The sequence below is a fragment of the Aedes albopictus genome, chromosome 3, assembly GCF_035046485.1.
Source record: "Aedes albopictus strain Foshan chromosome 3, AalbF5, whole genome shotgun sequence".
In the NCBI taxonomy this organism is placed as follows: Eukaryota; Metazoa; Arthropoda; class Insecta; order Diptera; family Culicidae; genus Aedes; species Aedes albopictus.
In genome coordinates this window covers 172,681,580-172,700,695 of record NC_085138.1, presented here as the reverse complement: position 1 = coordinate 172,700,695, position 19,116 = coordinate 172,681,580, and the positions used below count along the sequence as shown (strand labels likewise).

At 38.7% G+C, this 19,116-nt stretch overlaps 1 protein-coding gene across 1 annotated transcript in view; it reads left to right on the top strand.

Moving 5' to 3' along the window:
- Positions 1-7,204: 7,204 nt before the first annotated feature.
- Positions 7,205-19,116, top strand: part of LOC109401765 (bifunctional 3'-phosphoadenosine 5'-phosphosulfate synthase) — a 48,073-nt gene continuing 36,161 nt past the window's right edge. Inside the window, exon 1 of the mRNA XM_019674357.3 lies at positions 7,205-7,615. Within this exon, the coding sequence (XP_019529902.3) occupies positions 7,577-7,615 (39 nt within the window). The 5' untranslated portion in view covers positions 7,205-7,576. The remainder of the gene's footprint in view (positions 7,616-19,116) is intronic.

The window sequence follows — 19,116 nt, the reverse complement described above, 5'->3', positions numbered from 1 at the left end:
GGTCTAAACTTAAGGTTTAGGAGGGAGACGTTCACTTTCTATCGGGCAGTTTTTGCCAAATGACGATTTAGGGTGGGTTACCCATATACAAGGAAAGTGGTTGTTAAAAGTCAAACATTTTTCCTACATGAAATCAGTGAACTGGCCTCAAGTCTTTGCCCTTAGTAGATGACTTGGGGTCTAAACTTAAGGTTTAGGAGGGAGACATTCAATTTCTATCGGGCAGTTTTTGCCAAATGACGATTTAGGGTGGGTTACCCATATACTAGGAAAAGTGGTTGTTAAAAGTCAAACAGTTCTACCACACAGAATCAGTGAACTGGCCTCAAGTCTTTGCCCTTAGTAGATGCCTTGGGGTCTAAACTTAAGGTTTAGGAGGGAGACGTTCACTTTCTATCGGGCAGTTTTTGCCAAATGACGATTTAGGGTGGGTTACCCATATACAAGGAAAAGTGGTTGTTAAAAGTCAAACAGTTCTACCACACAAATTCAGTGAACTGGCCTCAAGTCTTTGCCCTTAGAAGATGACTTGGGGTCTAAACTTAAGGTTTAGGAGAGAGACGTTCACTTTCTATCGGGCAGTTTTTGCCAAATGACGATTTAGGGTGAGTTTCCTGTATACTAGGAAAAGAGGTTGTTAAATGTCAAACAGTTCTACCACACAGAATCAGTGAACTGGCCTCAAGTCTTTGCCCTTAGTAGATGCCTTGGGGTCTAAACTTAAGGTTTAAGAGGGAGACGTTCACTTTCTATCGGGCAGTTTTTGCCAAATGACGATTTAAGGTGGGTTACCCATATACAAGGGAAGTGGTTGTTAAAAGTCAAACATTTTTCCTACATGAAATCAGTGAACTGGCCTCAAGTCTTTGCCCTTAGAAGATGACTTGGGGTCTAAACTTAAGGTTTAGGAGGGAGACGTTCACTTTCTATCGGGCAGTTTTTGCCAAATGACGATTTAGGGTGGGTTACCCATATACTAGGAAAAGTGGTTGTTAAATGTCAAACAGTTCTACCACACAGAATCAGTGAACTGGCCTCAAGTCTTTGCCCTTAATAGATGCCTTGGGGTCTTAACTTAAGGTTTAGGAGGGAGACGTTCATTTTCTATCGGGCAGTTTTTGCCAAATGACGATTTAGGGTGGGTTACCCATATACTAGGAAAAGTGGTTGTTAAATGTCAAACAGTTGTACCACACAGAATCAGTGAACTGGCCTCAAGTCTTTGCCCTTAGTAGATGCCTTGGGGTCTAAACTTAAGGTTTAGGAGGGAGACGTTCATTTTCTATCGGGCAGTTTTTGCCAAATGACGATTTAGGGTGGGTTACCCATATACAAGGAAAAGTGGTTGTTAAAAGTCAAACATTTTTCCTACATGAAATCAGTGAACTGGCCCCAAGTCTTTGCCCTTAGAAGATGCCTTGGGGTCTAAACTTAAGGTTTAGGAGGGAGACGTTCACTTTCTATCGGGCAGTTTTTGCCAAATGACGATTTAGGGTGGGTTACCCATATACTAGGAAAAGTGGTTGTTAAATGTCAAACAGTTGTACCACACAGAATCAGTGAACTGGCCTCAAGTCTTTGCCCTTAGTAGATGCCTTGGGGTCTAAACTTTAGGTTTAGGAGGGAGACGTTCATTTTCTATCGGGCAGTTTTTGCCAAATGACGATTTAGGGTGGGTTACCCATATACAAGGAAAAGTGGTTGTTAAAAGTCAAACATTTTTCCTACATGAAATCAGTGAACTGGCCTCAAGTCTTTGCCCTTAATAGATGCCTTGGGGTCTAAACTTAAGGTTTAGGAGGGAGACATTCACTTTCTATCGGGCAGTTTTTTGCCAAATGACGATTTAGGGTGGGTTAACCATACACAAGGAAAAGTGGTTGTTAAAAGTCAAACAGTTCTACCACACAAATTCAGTGAACTGGCCTCAAGTCTTTGCCCTTAGAAGATGACTTGGGGTCTAAACTTAAGGTTTAGGAGGGAGACGTTCACTTTCTATCGGGCAGTTTTTGCCAAATGACGATTTAGGGTGGGTTACCCATATACAAGGAAAAGTGGTTGTTAAAAGTCAAACATTTTTCCTACATGAAATCAGTGAACTGGCCTCAAGTCTTTGCCCTTAGAAGATGCCTTGGGGTCTAAACTTAAGGTTTAGGAGGGAGACGTTCACTTTCTATCGGGCAGTTTTTGCCAAATGACGATTTAGGGTGGGTTACCCATATACAAGGAAAGTGGTTGTTAAAAGTCAAACATTTTTCCTACATGAAATCAGCGAACTGGCCTCAAGTCTTTGCCCTTAGAAGATGACTTGGGGTCTAAACTTAAGGTTTAGGAGGGAGACGTTCACTTTCTATCGGGCAGTTTTTGCCAAATGACGATTTAGGGTGGGTTACCCATATACAAGGAAAAGTGGTTGTTAAAAGTCAACAGTTCTACCACACAAATTCAGTGAACTGGCCTCAAGTCTTTGCCCTTAGAAGATGACTTGGGGTCTAAACTTAAGGTGCAGGAGGGAGACGTTCACTTTCTATCGGGCAGTTTTTGCCAAATGACGATTTAGGGTGGGTTATCCATATACAAGGAAAAGTGGTTGTTAAAAGTCAAACAGTTCTACCACACAGAATCAGTGAACTGGCCTCAAGTCTTTGCCCTTAGTAGATGCCTTGAGGTCTAAACTTAAGGTTTAGGAGGGAGACGTTCACTTTCTATCGGGCAGTTTTTGCCAAATGACGATTTAGGGTGGGTTACCCATATACAAGGAAAGTGGTTGTTAAAAGCCAAACATTTTTCCTACATGAAATCAGCGAACTGGCCTCAAGTCTTTGCCCTTAGTAGATGCCTTGGGGTCTTAACTTAAGGTTTAGGAGGGAGACGTTCACTTTCTATCGGGCAGTTTTTGCCAAATGACGATTTAGGGTGGGTTACCCTTATACAAGGAAAGTGGTTGTTAAAAGTCAAACATTTTTCCTACATGAAATCAGTGAACTGGCCTCAAGTCTTTGCCCTTAGAAGATGACTTGGGGTTTAAACTTAAGGTTTAGGAGGGAGACGTTCACTTTCTATCGGGCAGTTTTTGCCAAATGACGATTTAGGGTGGGTTACCCATATACAAGGAAAAGTGGTTGTTAAAAGTCAAACAGTTCTACCACACAGAATCAGTGAACTGGCCTCAAGTCTTTGCCCTTAGTAGATGCCTTGGGGTCTAAACTTAAGGTTTAGGAGGGAGACGTTCACTTTCTATCGGGCAGTTTTTGCCAAATGACGATTTAGGGTGGGTTACCCATATACTAGGAAAAGTTGTTGTTAAATGTCAAACAGTTCTACCACACAGAATCAGTGAACTGGCCTCAAGTCTTTGCCCTTAGTAGATGCCTTGGGGTCTAAACTTAAGGTTTAGGAGGGAGACGTTCACTTTCTATCGGGCAGTTTTTGCCAAATGACGATTTAGGGTGGGTTACCCATATACAAGGAAAAGTGGTTGTTAAAAGTCAAACACTTGTACCACACAAATTCAGTGAACTGGCCTCAAGTATTTGCCCTTAGTAGATGACTTGGGGTCTAAACTTAAGGTTTAGGAGGGAGACGTTCACTTTCTATCGGGCAGTTTTTGCCAAATGACGATTTAGGGTGGGTTACCCATATACTAGGAAAAGTGGTTGTTAAATGTCAAACAGTTTTACAACACAGAATCAGTGAACTGGCCTCAAGTCTTTGCCTTTAGTAGATGCCTTGGGGCCTAAACTTAAGGTTTATGAGGGAGACGTTCACTTTCTATCGGGCAGTTTTTGCCAAATGACGATTTAGGGTGGGTTACCCATATACAAGGAAAGTGGTTGTTAAAAGCCAAACATTTTTCCTACATGAAATCAGCGAACTGGCCTCAAGTCTTTGCCCTTAGTAGATGCCTTGGGGTCTAAACTTAAGGTTTAGGAGGGAGACGTTCACTTTCTATCGGGCAGTTTTTGCCAAATGACGATTTAGGGTGGGTTACCCATATACAAGGAAAAGTGGTTGTTAAAAGCCAAACAGTTGTACCACACAAATTCAGTGAACTGGCCTCAAGTCTTTGCCCTTAGTAGATGACTTGGGGTCTAAACTTAAGGTTTAGGAGGGAGACGTTCACTTTCTATCGGGCAGTTTTTGCCAAATGACGATTTAGGGTGGGTTGCCCATATACAAGGAAAGTGGTTGTTAAAAGTCAAACATTTTTCCTACATGAAATCAGTGAACTGGCCTCAAGTCTTTGCCCTTAGTAGATGCCTTGGGGTCTAAACTTAAGGTTTAGGAGGGAGACGTTCACTTTCTATCGGTCAGTTTTTGCCAAATGACGATTTAGGGTGGGTTATCCATATACAAGGAAAAGTGGTTGTTAAATGTCAAACAGTTCTACCACACAGAATCAGTGAACTGGCCTCAAGTCTTTGCCCTTAGTGGATGCCTTGGGGTCTAAACTTAAGGTTTAGGAGGGAGACGTTCACTTTCTATCGGGCAGTTTTTGCCAAATGACGATTTAGGGTGGGTTACCCATATACAAGGAAAAGTGGTTGTTAAAAGTCAAACAGTTGTACCACACAAATTCAGTGAACTGGCCTCAAGTCTTTGCCCTTAGTAGATGACTTGGGGTCTAAACTTAAGGTTTAGGAGGGACTCATTCACTTTCTATCGGGCAGTTTTTGCCAAATGACGATTTAGGGTGGTAACCCATATACAAGGAAAGTGGTTGTTAAAAGTCAAACATTTTCCCTACATGAAATCAGTGAACTGGCCCCAAATCACATTAGTATTCTATCAGAGGTGATCTTTTGCGGATATGCTACATTTTTCATGTGATGCTACATTTTTCATGTCATGCAACAACTTTCATGGCATGAACTTTTTGTATCATGCAACATTATTGTTATAAGTGACATACAACCAATACTTGTACTCTCATGAAGGTGACATCCCAAGTAACCACGATGCTGGAAGCCTCATTGTATGCTGATATACGGTGCATTTAGAGCAAACATTACTTTACATGCAAACTTAAAGTTGATTTAAAGTGGAAATGGGCAATTATGCGACTGCTCCAAGATTATACCAGTTAAATCTTAATTTGATTCTATAATTGCCCACTTCCACTTTACATCAACCTTAAGTTTGCATGTAAAGTAACGATTGCACTAAATACACCGTATATCTGCATGCAATAAGGCTTCAGCACCGTGGTTACTTGGGATTTTACAGGCATGCAACATTTTCCATGCGATGCTACAATTTTCATATCTGCAACATGTCAGCTACATTCTTTCTATTGTTTGACATCCTACCCACATTAGTATTCTATGAGAGGTGATCTTTTGCGGACATGCTACATTTTTCTTGTGATGCTACATTTTTCATGTCATGCAACAACTTTCATGGCATGCACTTTTTGTATCATGCAACATTATTGTTATAAGTGACATACAACCAATGCTAGTATTCTCATGAAGGTGACATTTTACAGGCATGCAACGTTTTCCATGCGATGCAACAATTTTCATATCTGCAACATGTCAGCTACATTCTTTCTATTGTTTGACATCCTACCCACATTAGTATTCTATCAGTGGTGATCTTTTGCGGACATGCTACCTTTTTCTTGTGATGCTACATTTTTCATGTCATGCAACAACTTTCATGGCATGCACTTTTTGTATCATGCAACATTATTGTTATAAGTGACATACTACCAATACTAGTATTCTCATGAAGGTGACATTTTACAGGCATGCAACGTTTTCCATGCGATGCAACAATTTTCATATCTGCAACATGTCAGCTACATTCTCTCTATTGTTTGACATCCTACCCACATTAGTATTCTATCAGAGGTGATCTTTTGCGGACATGCTACATTTTTCTTGTGATGCTACATTTTTCATGTCATGCAACAACTTTCATGGCATGCACTTTTTGTATCATGCAACATTATTGTTATAAGTGACATACTACCAATATTAGTATTCTCATGAAGGTGACATTTTACAGGCATGCAACGTTTTCCATGCGATGCAACAATTTTCATATCTGCAACATGTCAGCTACATTCTCTCTATTGTTTGACATCCTACTCACATTAGTATTCTATCAGAGGAGATCTTTTGCGGACATGCTACATTTTTCTTGTGATGCTACATTTTTCATGTCATGCAACAACTTTCATGGCATGCACTTTTTGTATCATGCAACATTATTGTTATAAGTGACATACTACCAATACTAGTATTCTCATGAAGGTGACATTTTACAGGCATGCAACGTTTTCCATGCGATGCAACAATTTTCATATCTGCAACATGTCAGCTACATTCTTTCTATTGTTTGACATCCTACCCACATTAGTATTCTATCAGAGGTGATCTTTAGCGGACATGCTACATTTTTCTTGTGATGCTACATTTTTCATGTCATGCAACAACTTTAATGGCATACACCTTTTGTATCAAGCAACATTTTTGTTATAAGTGACATACAACCATACTAGTACTCTCATGAAGGTGACATTTTGGAGGCATGCAACATTTTCCATGAGATGCAACATTCTCAATGTCATGCAACGTGTTTTATATCGTGCAACATTTTTAATATCGCATGACACTACATAGGTATTCTTATGGAGGTAACGTTTTGCAGCATGCAACATTTTTTTTGCTATGTAACCATACCATGCAACATTTTTCATAGCAATGCAACTTTTTCACGTTGCGCAACATTTTCAGTTGTTGCGATGGATCGGACACATGTTTTACAGGATTAATCTTTTATCGGTACAAAGTCACCCCTTTGTTCAAGTACGGTACAAAAACTGGTTGTTAGATTCCCACCAACCAGTAAAAACACGGAAAAATAAAACTGGTTGATGAAAGCTGGTTGTTAGATTCACAGAAGTACAAAAATAGCTCATCTTTCAAAAAGCACCTATCACTCACCTCTAGCGACCATGTTAATTTTGATATTTCTAATCGTTTTTGTATGACAGAAACTCATTAAAAGGTGTATATTATGCTTAAATTCTATTATTAAGTAAGTGAGGTTACCTCCCTCAACTTGTGCCTTACGGTTCATAATTGATAACGTTTGTGAAGCAAGATTTTCATATAAATGAACCTTACCAGAAGTTACGCTAGAATTCGACATTTTCCACGCTGACATCTGACTCTGTCGAGTTTTGTTTACCTTTTTTGTCACACACTGACGGTGCATCGGTTCGGTTAGGATCCGCGGTTTGCCACCCGGTTACTCGCGTACGTGTAATTTCTGCTTCCGGACCAGAAGTGAATCCCAGTTTCTCTGTTTTGTGGAGATTTTTCGTGTCGTACGTAACATTTTCCCGTTCCGTTACAAACGTGCTAGTGAATCGGTGCATTATTGTTTTGCCATTACCGATACTGTGGGCCGCTCTCGCAAAACATACCGTACGGTGGGCGCTAGTGCTCGTGACGAAAACAGCCTCTACGTGGTACATACGGAATACTTGGAAAGCACTGCGGCGCGTCACTAAAACAGGAAGTGAATAAGGTGACTATAACTATTTGCTTTTACCACCGTGAAAATGAGCGAGCAAGGAAAGGAAACCAAGAAGCAGAAAACGGTAAGTCCCTGGGGCTGAGGGCAAGTTACTGTTTGAATGATCGAATCATTTTCGTATTAAAATGGGGTAAGGGAAATCCCCACCAAACATGGACATAGGGCTGTAAAATTGTTTTGCTAGATCTGTGTAAAAATTCCTGGCACTCTATTTGTATATCATTATCTAAAGATTGTCATTTATTAAAATATACAATCCGGTGTTTTATTTATTATTTGCTGTTAAAACTGGGAAAATCTCTTTAATAAATAATGTAGTACGTACCTACTCCGTAGTTCTATAGAGCCCACCAAGAAAATCCCTCATTTGTCATTCTATAGATAGAAGATTTATTTTCATAAAAAAAAATAAACCTCCTAATTTTGTAATAACTCAATATTATCTGATTCTGATCAAGCGAATGAATAAAATTAAAATAAATATTTAGGCTGTAGAATTTAGGATTCCAGTTTGCTTACAACAGTTCCTCTAGGCATCAGTATTTCTAAAAATTCTTTAGAAATCCAGTAGCGCGTTTTACCTAATTCTGCTAGATTTCTACCAGATATATCTGATAGATATTCCTCCAAATTCTACAAGGATTTCACAATGAATTCTTTAACTTGAAGAAATGTTTTAGAAATATTGTGGAAGGACGTTTTGCCCTCCCCCTGGATATTCAATCTTGACGCGATGGGAAGGCTTAACCCATTAGCATTTTAGCGCCAGTTTATTCTCCACTGCTTGGACTTTGAGCTAGATATATCTGGTTTACGAGTTGATCGCAAGTGAAGGAATCGGCCGTAAGTGCTAATGGGAACCAAAGGAGTATCCGTAGTGCATTTATCACAAGTTATAATTCAGCTTGCATAGACCTAATCTTTGCATTCTTTAAATTTTCTCAAATTTAACAATAATTGTTGAATTTAAGGACAAACGTCATAAAATCCCGCTTCAACAGTGCATAAGAACTTCAAACGCACAAATCTCACGAAGCAAGTTTCAAACAACAGTGCATTTTATTATTCTGTTCTTGCTCACTTGTAAAAAGCTTAAAATAAGAAGCTCAGGTGCGCTGGTTTTGTTTACGAAGAGATTTGTGTCCTCGAAATCGTGAGTAGGTGTCAAAGTCGGCCATTGTGGCGGCCATTTTGGGATTCTAACAAGTCTGTTCTTAACGTAACACAAGAGTGGGTAGGGGAGGTCTCTGCGTTACACTCATCATTCATCACTTGAATTCGAAAGTACACAGGACAGGGGACGCTAGGATAAGTTGACTTAAGGTAACGTTAACAATTAAATTTATTACCTTTAGAAAATTCTGGACCCTAATCAGTCAAAACTGCAGATTTTAGAAATGAGTTTATATTTGTATTTCTTCTTTTTATAGGTTTTGTAGCGATGAATATATAGAAGTTGACAAATAATCTTAATCATTTTAATTTTTGACACAAAAATCGGCTGACTGAACTTTTTTGTTTTATATTCTAGACGGTATTATAACACTGACCAAAAAAGCAAGAATTTTGTTACATGTTTCTTTAGGACTTAGGACGGTTGACAATCTAAAGGGTTACGGTGGATGTAATAATACTTCGGACTTAGATGATCACAGATATGCAGAAGACGACTAGACGAAATTAAGAACACAATTTGACACATTATAGACTATATGTCGACGTATAGGGTTTGACTGATTTCATTACAACATAGAATGGAAGCTCAAAAAGTGTTACCTAACACTAATATGAGAGTTATTTGGGGATGATGCAGGTGCTGTCAATGATCAACATCGGTTATTGACACTATTGGTAATCAGCTTGAAATAATTTTCAGAATGTATTGTAAAAAACTTAGGTTATTATTTGATTTATTGTTTAGAGATGCTGTCAGAAAACTAGTTGCCCATATCGGCTAAAAACGCTAGCTCTGGCAGCTGTCTCCGAATAATTTTCAAAAATATCAAACCTGTAAACATTGGCTATGACAAATTTTTTGCTCTTCTTTGTAATATTTCTCAGGAATAGTACCTTGAAGGCGTTAACATGTACAGCTTTTTTTCTCTCTGAATGTTGTCCATAGATCTCGGATATTTTCGATTATTGAAATATTATTCAATTATCATATCATCTTTGGAGCTTCCATTCGGTCAAAACACTAGTGCGATGGGAATAGTTAAAACACAGTAATTTTAAAAACTACTACGACCCAATACTAATTACTACACACTTTGCTCAAGTTGACGACATCGTCTAGTCCATCGTGAGTATTGGTACTAGTAGGGGGAAAGTTGGGAAAGGGTCCAGACTTTGCTTTCAGCTGTCATGCAGCTCCACCTGGTCACTCTACAAAAAAAAATATATATATTGTGGAACGATGTTTTGGCGAAAACTCTTAGTATATTTGATGCAGTTAGATCTTCTCCTGCACAGCCATTTACAGCTTGTTTGATTTATTTGAAAAAGGTAGTACACGTTGCACGTATACGTATTCCATGTTGATAAATAGGAAATCTCAATTAATATGGAGTTTATTGTACACTTATGCGTAGAATGGCAGCAGAACGAACGAAAAGGCTACATGCTTTACCTATGAACCTACGATATCTACAATGGGGTGCATAATTGATCGGACAAACGCCGATTTTCATACAAAATGGCCAACTTTGAGATGCTGTAGTATCTATGATTTCCTTTCATGGAATGAGCTCAATTTTTGTCATGGAACTACAAGTGTGCTAAATTTTGCGTAAACAAAGTACGTGTACTTTGTACACGTAAAATTCAGCATATTAGTAGTTTCGTGTCAAAAATTGAGCTCAATCCATCAAAGCAAACCATAGTTACAGCATCTGAAACAAGGGCATTTTGTATTAAAATCGGCGTTTGTCCGATTAATTATGCACCACAGTGTATGTCGCCTATCTCTTAAAAACGAATTGGCTGTAATGTAGCAACACTTAAAAGTGAATTAATAATCTTCCAAACAAAATCTGGACTATCTTGGGTTTCCCATCATACTAACAAGTCTTGCCAACAAAACTAAGGTTGTCATTGCCGTCTCTCTACCATACGAAGGTGTACAAGTACCTACATCATCTTAATTTTGAATTTATCATTACCTCAGATTTTTTAAATTCTTCAACCACTTAACCTAATTTACAGCTTTTTTGTTCAATAGGGCACTGTGTAAGCGATTCCAGTTGGCAGCTGCACTTACACTTTGTACAGCGCCTAAATGTATTCTCTATTTCAATTCTACTATATCGAACTGGGTTGCTTTTGCGCTGCTGTCACTTTTCTAGTAGAAAATTTCTACCCAGTCCATGGTGAAATGACGAATACGAGGATGTTGATGTCTGGATCTTGTTCCTTTTTCCAGTCCGATTGGGGGTCCATTATGAGTTGCCGTTAGTTAGCCGATATCCAAGTTTCTGGGTCCATTAGAGCATATGCTCAGAAGAGCGGCAGGTGTCAGCCGCTCTCGGGGGGAAAAGCAACTGACGAAAAATTGCAAGCGCCGAGGCTGGGATCGAACCCATGACTAGCCACTTATGAAGTGAACGTGTGACCACTACGCCACGGCCCCAACTAACAATTGCAAGTCATAAACAATCATGCCCACTGAATGTTTGCTCAATAATGGTAATGATAGCTGAACAAAAATATGCTCTACACATTACTGTTCAAATGATTTTGAATTAGTCAATGTTCGACTTTTCTCATCCGTATTAACAGTGATGAATTATTACTTATTTATTAATTTATTTTATTTTTTTACAGTTTAACAAAACATTTGTCGGCTTCTTATTAATCTGATTCGTGCAGAATAGCCCGATCTTTTCCAAATTTTGACCACTGATACACAACTAGTTGATCAACTTACAGTGAAAATTTGAGAATATTTGATGTACTTTTTGAAAAGTTACAGCTACTTGATTTTTTTTTTTTGAACTGTGAAAATGTTACGTGTCCCGATCATTTTGTCTATCCTCCCCCTACACACAAAGAACAGACATCCAAGTGCAGTTCCATAACTGTGCAAGGAGTTCAACTTGGAGTTTAACGGTCATTTGATGACAACATCGTGGTGGCACTGTTCTCGCAAAGTTCCCACGTTGTTGTCGGTGGTGAATATAAAACTTATCTAGATATGCTATGCATACTCTCCACTGACTGTAGCAATTTGTCGCATAGGTGACGCTAGTCAACGCTAAAAAAATGAATCCTTACACAGCTTTTGAGAAAAAAGGCTTGGATGTCTGTTCTCTGTGCCCTAGACTTAATCGATTTCGCTTAAATTTTGAACGTAGCTTGTAGCTTCTGAGAGACCAAAACAACTGGTTCAGAAGGCAAGAATTGGCTTTTTACCCTTCTTACACCCATAAGAAGGGTATAAATATCATATGCTGATTTATCGACCGTATTCTATTAATAACTTGATGATTTTGTGGCTATATCGGTCTCTTTCTACTCATAGTATAAGGGAGTAGAGATCAAAGTGGATAATGAAATGATAGATATGATAGAATTCGCTAGATAGCGAACAAGTGTGAAAATTTTATAGAAGGTGAAATTAGGCAAGTAGGCCATGTATTGAACGAATACATCGAATGCGTGAAACTTCTGCCGTGCGACCTGTGCTTTTAAACAGATCGGCTTGGTTGGTAGTTTTCATACCACCTTACCAAGACTGGCAAAAGTTTCAGGCACCCGACTGCCTAATGTATTGTTCTGTTTTCATCACAAATTCTATCGATCGGTAGCTTTTTCGGAATTCGCACTCCGTTCATAGGGGTATGCCTATATCGCGGCGTGTTCTTCCTATTAGCTTTTTCGATCTTATAGGATAGAACACTTTTCTTTTTGAGCCAAACTTTTCATATCATATGCTGATTTATCGACCGTATTCTATTAATAACTTGATGATTTTGTGGCTATATCGGTCTCTTTCTACTCATAGTATAAGGGAGTAGAGATCAAAGTGGATAATGAAATGATAGATATGATAGAATTCGCTAGATAGCGAACAAGTGTGAAAATTTTATAGAAGGTGAAATTAGGCAAGTAGGCCATGTATTGAACGAATACATCGAATGCGTGAAACTTCTGCCGTGCGACCTGTGCTTTTAAACAGATCGGCTTGGTTGGTAGTTTTCATACCACCTTACCAAGACTGGCAAAAGTTTCAGGCACCCGACTGCCTAATGTATTGTTCTGTTTTCATCACAAATTCTATCGATCGGTAGCTTTTTCGGAATTCGCACTCCGTTCATAGGGGTATGCCTATATCGCGGCGTGTTCTTCCTATTAGCTTTTTCGATCTTATAGGATAGAACACTTTTCTTTTTGAGCCAAACTTTTCATATCATATGCTGATTTATCGACCGTATTCTATTAATAACTTGATGATTTTGTGGCTATATCGGTCTCTTTCTACTCATAGTATAAGGGAGTAGAGATCAAAGTGGATAATGAAATGATAGATATGATAGAATTCGCTAGATAGCGAACAAGTGTGAAAATTTTATAGAAGGTGAAATTAGGCAAGTAGGCCATGTATTGAACGAATACATCGAATGCGTGAAACTTCTGCCGTGCGACCTGTGCTTTTAAACAGATCGGCTTGGTTGGTAGTTTTCATACCACCTTACCAAGACTGGCAAAAGTTTCAGGCACCCGACTGCCTAATGTATTGTTCTGTTTTCATCACAAATTCTATCGATCGGTAGCTTTTTCGGAATTCGCACTCCGTTCATAGGGGTATGCCTATATCGCGGCGTGTTCTTCCTATTAGCTTTTTCGATCTTATAGGATAGAACACTTTTCTTTTTGAGCCAAACTTTTCATATCATATGCTGATTTATCGACCGTATTCTATTAATAACTTGATGATTTTGTGGCTATATCGGTCTCTTTCTACTCATAGTATAAGGGAGTAGAGATCAAAGTGGATAATGAAATGATAGATATGATAGAATTCGCTAGATAGCGAACAAGTGTGAAAATTTTATAGAAGGTGAAATTAGGCAAGTAGGCCATGTATTGAACGAATACATCGAATGCGTGAAACTTCTGCCGTGCGACCTGTGCTTTTAAACAGATCGGCTTGGTTGGTAGTTTTCATACCACCTTACCAAGACTGGCAAAAGTTTCAGGCACCCGACTGCCTAATGTATTGTTCTGTTTTCATCACAAATTCTATCGATCGGTAGCTTTTTCGGAATTCGCACTCCGTTCATAGGGGTATGCCTATATCGCGGCGTGTTCTTCCTATTAGCTTTTTCGATCTTATAGGATAGAACACTTTTCTTTTTGAGCCAAACTTTTCATATCATATGCTGATTTATCGACCGTATTCTATTAATAACTTGATGATTTTGTGGCTATATCGGTCTCTTTCTACTCATAGTATAAGGGAGTAGAGATCAAAGTGGATAATGAAATGATAGATATGATAGAATTCGCTAGATAGCGAACAAGTGTGAAAATTTTATAGAAGGTGAAATTAGGCAAGTAGGCCATGTATTGAACGAATACATCGAATGCGTGAAACTTCTGCCGTGCGACCTGTGCTTTTAAACAGATCGGCTTGGTTGGTAGTTTTCATACCACCTTACCAAGACTGGCAAAAGTTTCAGGCACCCGACTGCCTAATGTATTGTTCTGTTTTCATCACAAATTCTATCGATCGGTAGCTTTTTCGGAATTCGCACTCCGTTCATAGGGGTATGCCTATATCGCGGCGTGTTCTTCCTATTAGCTTTTTCGATCTTATAGGATAGAACACTTTTCTTTTTGAGCCAAACTTTTCATATCATATGCTGATTTATCGACCGTATTCTATTAATAACTTGATGATTTTGTGGCTATATCGGTCTCTTTCTACCAGTCTTGGTAAGGTGGTATGAAAACTACCAACCAAGCCGATCTGTTTAAAAGCACAGGTCGCACGGCAGAAGTTTCACGCATTCGATGTATTCGTTCAATACATGGCCTACTTGCCTAATTTCACCTTCTATAAAATTTTCACACTTGTTCGCTATCTAGCGAATTCTATCATATCTATCATTTCATTATCCACTTTGATCTCTACTCCCTTATACTATGAGTAGAAAGAGACCGATATAGCCACAAAATCATCAAGTTATTAATAGAATACGGTCGATAAATCAGCATATGATATGAAAAGTTTGGCTCAAAAAGAAAAGTGTTCTATCCTATAAGATCGAAAAAGCTAATAGGAAGAACACGCCGCGATATAGGCATACCCCTATGAACGGAGTGCGAATTCCGAAAAAGCTACCGATCGATAGAATTTGTGATGAAAACAGAACAATACATTAGGCAGTCGGGTGCCTGAAACTTTTGCCAGTCTTGGTAAGGTGGTATGAAAACTACCAACCAAGCCGATCTGTTTAAAAGCACAGGTCGCACGGCAGAAGTTTCACGCATTCGATGTATTCGTTCAATACATGGCCTACTTGCCTAATTTCACCTTCTATAAAATTTTCACACTTGTTCGCTATCTAGCGAATTCTATCATATCTATCATTTCATTATCCACTTTGATCTCTACTCCCTTATACTATGAGTAGAAAGAGACCGATATAGCCACAAAATCATCAAGTTATTAATAGAATACGGTCGATAAATCAGCATATGATATGAAAAGTTTGGCTCAAAAAGAAAAGTGTTCTATCCTATAAGATCGAAAAAGCTAATAGGAAGAACACGCCGCGATATAGGCATACCCCTATGAACGGAGTGCGAATTCCGAAAAAGCTACCGATCGATAGAATTTGTGATGAAAACAGAACAATACATTAGGCAGTCGGGTGCCTGAAACTTTTGCCAGTCTTGGTAAGGTGGTATGAAAACTACCAACCAAGCCGATCTGTTTAAAAGCACAGGTCGCACGGCAGAAGTTTCACGCATTCGATGTATTCGTTCAATACATGGCCTACTTGCCTAATTTCACCTTCTATAAAATTTTCACACTTGTTCGCTATCTAGCGAATTCTATCATATCTATCATTTCATTATCCACTTTGATCTCTACTCCCTTATACTATGAGTAGAAAGAGACCGATATAGCCACAAAATCATCAAGTTATTAATAGAATACGGTCGATAAATCAGCATATGATATGAAAAGTTTGGCTCAAAAAGAAAAGTGTTCTATCCTATAAGATCGAAAAAGCTAATAGGAAGAACACGCCGCGATATAGGCATACCCCTATGAACGGAGTGCGAATTCCGAAAAAGCTACCGATCGATAGAATTTGTGATGAAAACAGAACAATACATTAGGCAGTCGGGTGCCTGAAACTTTTGCCAGTCTTGGTAAGGTGGTATGAAAACTACCAACCAAGCCGATCTGTTTAAAAGCACAGGTCGCACGGCAGAAGTTTCACGCATTCGATGTATTCGTTCAATACATGGCCTACTTGCCTAATTTCACCTTCTATAAAATTTTCACACTTGTTCGCTATCTAGCGAATTCTATCATATCTATCATTTCATTATCCACTTTGATCTCTACTCCCTTATACTATGAGTAGAAAGAGACCGATATAGCCACAAAATCATCAAGTTATTAATAGAATACGGTCGATAAATCAGCATATGATATGAAAAGTTTGGCTCAAAAAGAAAAGTGTTCTATCCTATAAGATCGAAAAAGCTAATAGGAAGAACACGCCGCGATATAGGCATACCCCTATGAACGGAGTGCGAATTCCGAAAAAGCTACCGATCGATAGAATTTGTGATGAAAACAGAACAATACATTAGGCAGTCGGGTGCCTGAAACTTTTGCCAGTCTTGGTAAGGTGGTATGAAAACTACCAACCAAGCCGATCTGTTTAAAAGCACAGGTCGCACGGCAGAAGTTTCACGCATTCGATGTATTCGTTCAATACATGGCCTACTTGCCTAATTTCACCTTCTATAAAATTTTCACACTTGTTCGCTATCTAGCGAATTCTATCATATCTATCATTTCATTATCCACTTTGATCTCTACTCCCTTATACTATGAGTAGAAAGAGACCGATATAGCCACAAAATCATCAAGTTATTAATAGAATACGGTCGATAAATCAGCATATGATATGAAAAGTTTGGCTCAAAAAGAAAAGTGTTCTATCCTATAAGATCGAAAAAGCTAATAGGAAGAACACGCCGCGATATAGGCATACCCCTATGAACGGAGTGCGAATTCCGAAAAAGCTACCGATCGATAGAATTTGTGATGAAAACAGAACAATACATTAGGCAGTCGGGTGCCTGAAACTTTTGCCAGTCTTGGTAAGGTGGTATGAAAACTACCAACCAAGCCGATCTGTTTAAAAGCACAGGTCGCACGGCAGAAGTTTCACGCATTCGATGTATTCGTTCAATACATGGCCTACTTGCCTAATTTCACCTTCTATAAAATTTTCACACTTGTTCGCTATCTAGCGAATTCTATCATATCTATCATTTCATTATCCACTTTGATCTCTACTCCCTTATACTATGAGTAGAAAGAGACCGATATAGCCACAAAATCATCAAGTTATTAATAGAATACGGTCGATAAATCAGCATATGATATGAAAAGTTTGGCTCAAAAAGAAAAGTGTTCTATCCTATAAGATCGAAAAAGCTAATAGGAAGAACACGCCGCGATATAGGCATACCCCTATGAACGGAGTGCGAATTCCGAAAAAGCTACCGATCGATAGAATTTGTGATGAAAACAGAACAATACATTAGGCAGTCGGGTGCCTGAAACTTTTGCCAGTCTTGGTAAGGTGGTATGAAAACTACCAACCAAGCCGATCTGTTTAAAAGCACAGGTCGCACGGCAGAAGTTTCACGCATTCGATGTATTCGTTCAATACATGGCCTACTTGCCTAATTTCACCTTCTATAAAATTTTCACACTTGTTCGCTATCTAGCGAATTCTATCATATCTATCATTTCATTATCCACTTTGATCTCTACTCCCTTATACTATGAGTAGAAAGAGACCGATATAGCCACAAAATCATCAAGTTATTAATAGAATACGGTCGATAAATCAGCATATGATATGAAAAGTTTGGCTCAAAAAGAAAAGTGTTCTATCCTATAAGATCGAAAAAGCTAATAGGAAGAACACGCCGCGATATAGGCATACCCCTATGAACGGAGTGCGAATTCCGAAAAAGCTACCGATCGATAGAATTTGTGATGAAAACAGAACAATACATTAGGCAGTCGGGTGCCTGAAACTTTTGCCAGTCTTGGTAAGGTGGTATGAAAACTACCAACCAAGCCGATCTGTTTAAAAGCACAGGTCGCACGGCAGAAGTTTCACGCATTCGATGTATTCGTTCAATACATGGCCTACTTGCCTAATTTCACCTTCTATAAAATTTTCACACTTGTTCGCTATCTAGCGAATTCTATCATATCTATCATTTCATTATCCACTTTGATCTCTACTCCCTTATACTATGAGTAGAAAGAGACCGATATAGCCACAAAATCATCAAGTTATTAATAGAATACGGTCGATAAATCAGCATATGATATGAAAAGTTTGGCTCAAAAAGAAAAGTGTTCTATCCTATAAGATCGAAAAAGCTAATAGGAAGAACACGCCGCGATATAGGCATACCCCTATGAACGGAGTGCGAATTCCGAAAAAGCTACCGATCGATAGAATTTGTGATGAAAACAGAACAATACATTAGGCAGTCGGGTGCCTGAAACTTTTGCCAGTCTTGGTAAGGTGGTATGAAAACTACCAACCAAGCCGATCTGTTTAAAAGCACAGGTCGCACGGCAGAAGTTTCACGCATTCGATGTATTCGTTCAATACATGGCCTACTTGCCTAATTTCACCTTCTATAAAATTTTCACACTTGTTCGCTATCTAGCGAATTCTATCATATCTATCATTTCATTATCCACTTTGATCTCTACTCCCTTATACTATGAGTAGAAAGAGACCGATATAGCCACAAAATCATCAAGTTATTAATAGAATACGGTCGATAAATCAGCATATGATATGAAAAGTTTGGCTCAAAAAGAAAAGTGTTCTATCCTATAAGATCGAAAAAGCTAATAGGAAGAACACGCCGCGATATAGGCATACCCCTATGAACGGAGTGCGAATTCCGAAAAAGCTACCGATCGATAGAATTTGTGATGAAAACAGAACAATACATTAGGCAGTCGGGTGCCTGAAACTTTTGCCAGTCTTGGTAAGGTGGTATGAAAACTACCAACCAAGCCGATCTGTTTAAAAGCACAGGTCGCACGGCAGAAGTTTCACGCATTCGATGTATTCGTTCAATACATGGCCTACTTGCCTAATTTCACCTTCTATAAAATTTTCACACTTGTTCGCTATCTAGCGAATTCTATCATATCTATCATTTCATTATCCACTTTGATCTCTACTCCCTTATACTATGAGTAGAAAGAGACCGATATAGCCACAAAATCATCAAGTTATTAATAGAATACGGTCGATAAATCAGCAT